Source organism: Nannobrachium achirus, assembly GCF_963921795.1.
Source record: "Nannobrachium achirus genome assembly, chromosome: 1".
NCBI classification, from domain to species: Eukaryota; Metazoa; Chordata; class Actinopteri; order Myctophiformes; family Myctophidae; genus Nannobrachium; species Nannobrachium achirus.
Genome location: NC_137810.1, coordinates 57,491,187 through 57,497,186, shown reverse-complemented (window position 1 = coordinate 57,497,186; position 6,000 = coordinate 57,491,187). Strand labels below are relative to the sequence as shown.

General features: G+C 41.2%; 1 protein-coding gene across 1 annotated transcript in view; it reads right to left on the bottom strand.

The window, feature by feature from the left end:
- Positions 1-2,212: 2,212 nt before the first annotated feature.
- tnni3k (TNNI3 interacting kinase) overlaps positions 2,213-6,000 on the bottom strand; it is a gene marked incomplete at both ends in the record, with an annotated part of 34,921 nt that continues 31,133 nt past the window's right edge. The window contains 3 exons of the mRNA XM_080722733.1: positions 2,213-2,292; positions 3,160-3,239; positions 5,213-5,382. Of these exons, the coding sequence (XP_080578859.1) occupies positions 2,213-2,292; positions 3,160-3,239; positions 5,213-5,382 (330 nt within the window). The remainder of the gene's footprint in view (positions 2,293-3,159; positions 3,240-5,212; positions 5,383-6,000) is intronic.

Here is a 6,000-nt window from a genome sequence, read left to right as displayed (position 1 = left end):
AAGACACAGACAACGGAGATAAGAAAGAAGAAGAAAGCACAGAACTTACAGAAGTATCAGATCTTACATTGACATCAAAATCAGAGGAGGGAAGCCAGGATGACTCTCACACTGGACAGACACAGACCAAGCAGACAGAAGGCAGCATAAATGGAGACAACAAAACTGTGCAGTTGATTGAGGACAAAAAAGATCTCAATAAAGACCCTTGCACTTTAAGTGTGGAAGAGACCTTTCCGCTTGGACACATTACACACACTCTGTTGACCACTACACGGACATAAAATGATTAACAGCGCACCGAGAAGCAGCACATGATTGTGAGTTCTATTTAAAAATGTAATAGCATTTAATGATTTGAGAGAATATGCTTTGATTGAGTTCTCATTAAGCAATTGTGACACTTGGGTACTTGTAAACAGGGAAGCTATATCAATGAGGCTTGATGACACAAATGTTGATCTTAATGATGCATTTATAATTTGAACAGTGATCAAGGCAACTTTGCTGTGAATGCCCTAAAGTGAAATATGATGTCTGTGTTTATACTGACAACTTAAATGGCCATCATCCTTCAATCACCAACTAAGCTACATAATTCATTCTGATGGTTACATTAAACGCTTATAATGGCCCATCTCTTCCCATTGTCGGTAGCAAACAATGAGGCGTAGTTTGTGAGCGGTATCGAGCACAGTCACTGTCACTGTTACCAACCAAACAGTAAGCAGATACCCCCCACTCACGCTGCAACAGTTGAATAATTCATCGCTGTAACATCTCCTGTGGCTCAATTTGCCCCAAAGTACGCCCGTACTCTTTACATGTTCATTGACTGGTCCACTGCCCAAAAGCACAGTGATACCTTGGCTTTGGTGCTCCCCCGACAGCTCACCTGGTAGAACGTGTCCCATGGGTTAAGTCCTTCCTGCGGCGAAGGAGACCTTTACTGCGTTTGTTTTGCACAGAAGGCTGTATGTTAGTGAGTTGGCATTTCTAATCAGTGTTTTGATATGAATTCTCATTAATCGTTTCTAGAAAATGTGAAAGCCGTGTCATAAAATGAGGTGGAAAATAAATTAAAGATTGGATGTGGGTGAAACTATTCTCATTCTTTGAGAGACACATAATGTACACATATTTGGGGGCATGGTTAGGTTAGGGCTGTCACGATTATGACATTTTACATGACGATTAATTTTCTCTCAAATAATTGCGATTAACGATTTAATTGTGTTTTTGTCTTTGATCATTACATTTCTGTTTGGTTTTTAGGCTTTGAAGTTACACATGGTAGATATGACACATAAGCTAAATATAGGCCTACAAAGAAATTGCTGACAATTTGACAACTTTATACTTAAAAAAAGAACATTGACAGTGGAAATAGCCGATCTACAAGCTCACAACGCGTCGCATCGCGACGCGTTGTGAGCTTGTAGATCTGCTATTTCCACTATTTTTGAAACGATTATGACGATTATGAAAAATAATCACGATTATGTCAAATAATCACGACTAGACGATTATGTAATAATTGTGACAGCCCTAGGCATGGTTAGGTCCATCATTGTCAAGCTGGAGTGCAAGCAACATGGATTTCAGCATTGAGTTTGTGAGATGGATCGTATACAGTGATGTGTTGTTATGTCCTACCGCAACATTAAGTAAAACCGTTAAACAGTCGGGATACGTGAGTGATTGGTAGTTTAGCCATTCAAAAGAAATTCAAAAGAAATGTATTTTTCTATTATAGCTTAAGTTACAAATATTACATACATAACTTTGAGGTTTTAAACACTTTAATTTAAATGTTAGGCTGATAGTATGAAATTATCCACAAAAACAAAGTAACAAATATTTACAAAATCACAGCAATAATATTTGTAATTATGTTAACAAAATAGAGTATTGTCAGAGTAATTATGAATAGAACAAATGTTTAGAAACACTTGTACTGTACTAGTCTGTAATTGAAATTCATAACAGATTACTTCTCACATTAACACAACCCACTTATATGATATCTTTCGTAATATACCCTTCTTCAAACGTTGATGACTTTACCTGCATTCCTAAATGGAATATGCATGCAGTCTACCTTATTGTGAAGCAGTAAACACATTATTAACTCAATTGCTTTAGCCAAAGAGAAAACTCAAAATAAGCATTGTATGGCTTTGTGAATAATAATGACAGTATTGTAGCAGTGTTAGTTGCTGTCCTCAAAACTGCCGTTGCTGCTGAAGGAGGAACGGAAACGCATGGTGCTCATGGGATCAGACACATAGCCTGGGGAAGAGATAAGACAGTTTGCAAAGTATATTGACCGATAACCAGTACAATCTATACAGTAGCTGTCTTGACTGCTTTGATGTCAGGGTCTGAATACATGAAAGGTCGACCCAAAACAAAGTCGACCCAAACTCGTTTCCCAACGGGTCTGTGGCCTTAAGCTAGATGCAGAATAGACCGAAATCTAATCTTTGCTTCTGGGGGTCCCTGGAACAAAATATTTTGCGATAGGCGTCCATCCGTGGAACAAAATATTTTGAGATGGGGGTCCGCGGCCAAAAACACATTTTGGGAGTCCTTAACCACTGATAGGCACATTCTAGAAATGTCTTAACAGTTTTCCTGAAAAAACATATGCTGCTATCAATGTTTCTCAAACTGTCATGTCAAGGAGCCCCATAATGATATGTATTTGGCCACGGACCCCCATCGCTAAATATTTTGTTCCAGGGACCCCCGGAAGCAAAGATTAGATTTTTGTCTATTCTGCATCTAGCTTAAGGCCACAGACCCGTTGGGAAACGAGTTTGGGTCGACTTTGTTTTAGGTCGGCTTTTCCTGTTACCAAGGGTCTATCTCTATACATTCGTGAGTCTGTCTCTCAATGTGGAGATGACGGACGTCACAGTACTGACATCATAGACTGGCCATTAGTTACTCTGACAGTGGGTACTGCACTAGTTCAATTCTAAAAAGGTAACGTTTGAAAATGGTATAATATTCTGACAGTTTGATATACAGTAGGAGTATTTTAGACAAAACATCACGGCAGTTTAGAATCTTAAAGGGGATCCACTTTTGTGAAGTGAAAGGGAACCCAGTGTTTAGAATGACATTATAATATATCTGCTAGACAACACAAACCGTTGCGGTCCATAGGTGGAAACTGCATATTCCGCCTCAGTTCATCCAGAGTCAGACCTTGCGTTGCGTTCTCCCTCTCCCTGAAAATGAACAACATTGAGAAATATTCTCATCATCCTTGACTCAGAACTTACAACAACAGTGCTGACTGACGCTGTTCTGGTTACGGTGGGCGTACTATGACCACTGCACATGATTAATTCAGATAGGTGAGGTGAAGCTAAGTACAGGCAGGAGAAAATCCCATATCTAATATCCCCTTGTGTTTAATATAGGATGACCTATGACCGGTATACAATATCCGGGCACTTACTTTCTCCAAGCAGAATACATAGGCTTATTCAAAATTGATGACGCCTTTGATCAAGTGCCAAGGAATTTCTGACGGCTACGTGCCGCCGTAGCACAACACAGAACCCCACCCTCTAAAAGAGGACATTTGAGAACGGGATCAAGGTAACCGGTCTCTCGGTCTCTGTGAATATGGCTACACACACACACACCCTTGGGCAAGCCCAGTGGCGTCAGTTCAGAAAAAGCTAAGGTATGGCAACATGACTGGTGTCTTGCACGCGCGCCTTCGCGCGCGTGCAAGACACCAGTCATGTTGCCATACCTTAGCAACAGGCATGATACATTTATTTAAAGAAGTACATTCAAATTTTCCCCTGTTTCTATGGTTTCTTGGGCTGGATATGGCAGCCTGGAACGGTTGTTCAAGTGCAGCTAAACTTGGCATGTTAGTAAAGGTGCCACAATTAACAATAATGAATTGCACCTGTGCAGCTGACCTGCGGAACCTGGGAATATACCATTCTGTCAAGATGGGGAGAATACAAGTGTGAAGAATATAATTCTAATACCTTGTTAAAGTGACCATTTTGTTAAAATTTGCATTTGTAGTTAATTTAATGTAATTTAACAACATAACAACCAGCACAGATAGACAAAGAGACATTCATGGATTTATAGTTAAACTTAACTTTTATTTTCCGCCCTGGACCCAAGGTATGGCAGCTGCATACCCCTGCCATACCCAATTGACGCCCCTGGGCAAGCCACCAGTGGAGTCTTTAGTCAGAGTGCCATGCATGTTTTATTGCATGTGCCTCGCTTTTAACTGCCCTGTATCCGAGCAACTCCACTCCTCACAGATGCAGTAAAGTAGCTCGAGTGTTGTGCATGTTGCTGGTCAAACAATAGTGATGGCACTGGGGGGGGGGGGGGGGGGGGGGGGGATATGTGTGCGCTATCGCTATCACAGAACACTTTAGAGCAGGCCCAGACATGACGTCCTTGGATTCCCTACTGGCAGAGGAGCTGGAGCCACAAACAATAGTTAAAACGCTAGTTGTTAACTTTGTGCTTTCACAGCAATACCAAGGCCAGGGGGAACTATGTGTAATAGCCTCAGTAAAAAAACTGCTTTGTGGAAGATCTGTGTACATTATTTGTGGCCAGAGTAACTTGTACCAGAACAGTCCCATGGATCCAAACATCTCTACGGCCCTGCTTATTAATTCTAAATAGTTGTGCCAACTACACCACAGATAAATAATAGTGAGGATCAGGGACGTGCAGAGAATGTTAGAGAGGCAGGGGCTGAAATTTATAAAAGGGCCTTTTGGTGAAAATATCAAAAATAGGATTCCTCCAAGCTCACAACGCGTTGCCCTGCGACACGTTGTGAGCTTGGAGGTCAGCTATCTTCGGTGCTTGATACCACACTGAACTAAGCATAATCAAGTCAATACTGGAGACTTCTACACAGAGAGGGCAATTCTTTCAACATAAGATGCTGCATTCAAGTTCAGGAGAGTTTGGACAAGGCTATTCTCTTGAATGCTGCCTTCGGGTATGGCATGGAAAGAGGGCATTTGCATTTATTTTATAGTAGTAAAAACTGCATTCATGATCTGGAGAGGGCACTTTTTACAGACGGATAAAAGGGCAGGCGGCTCAAGCCACTTTTGATGTCTATGTGTGCACGTGCCTGGTGAGGATAATATTGTGTAAATGCTTGAATGTAATTAGTGTGGTGGTGTGGTGGTACCTTTGACTCCAGATGGCGTAGGCACGGGTGTTCAGAGCGTACTCCAGCTCAAAGCGAGTGCGCAGCGCGGCCACATGACTCCGTCCAGGTCCCCCCCGCCCCACCAGGCTGTCAGAGGAGGCGGAGGGGGACAGGGACCCACTGCTGTTACTGGAGGCTGGGGACATCAACTGTGGGCGGAGAACAGTGGTGGAAAAAGTACATTTACGCAAGAAATGGACCTGAAAAATACCTAAAAACATTTTTCTGAAAAACCTATGTTTCAGTGGTGCTCAAACTTTTTAATGTCAAGAAACCCTAGAAATATTATGTATTTGACAGCCGACCCCATCTCAAAAATATTTTGTTCCAGGGACCCCCCTAGAAGCAAAGATTTGCTTTAAAATATATATATATTTAAAGATTTACACACATTTTCATGATTTCTCAAAAATAGCAGATCTACAAGCTCGCTGCTCTGTGAGCTTGTATATCTGCTATTTTTTAATAGCTAAAGCATAAAATAATGGTTAAAGTGGTGAAAATCGAACGTAACAAAGATGCGTTCCTCGTCTTAAGGAGTCGTTCAACCAAAAAATGACTTATTTTATATCAAGTACACACCCCATGACGGTGGAGTCTTCAGCAAGAGACACAATGGAGACTCTGCTGGTCATCACAATTTAGAGGTACTTCAACTTTACTTGAGTATTTCCATTTTACTTTATATTTGTACTTAACATGTCTACTCCACTACATCTCAGAGGCAAATAGTGTACCACTAGTTACTAGTTACTTAGTGGATTAAT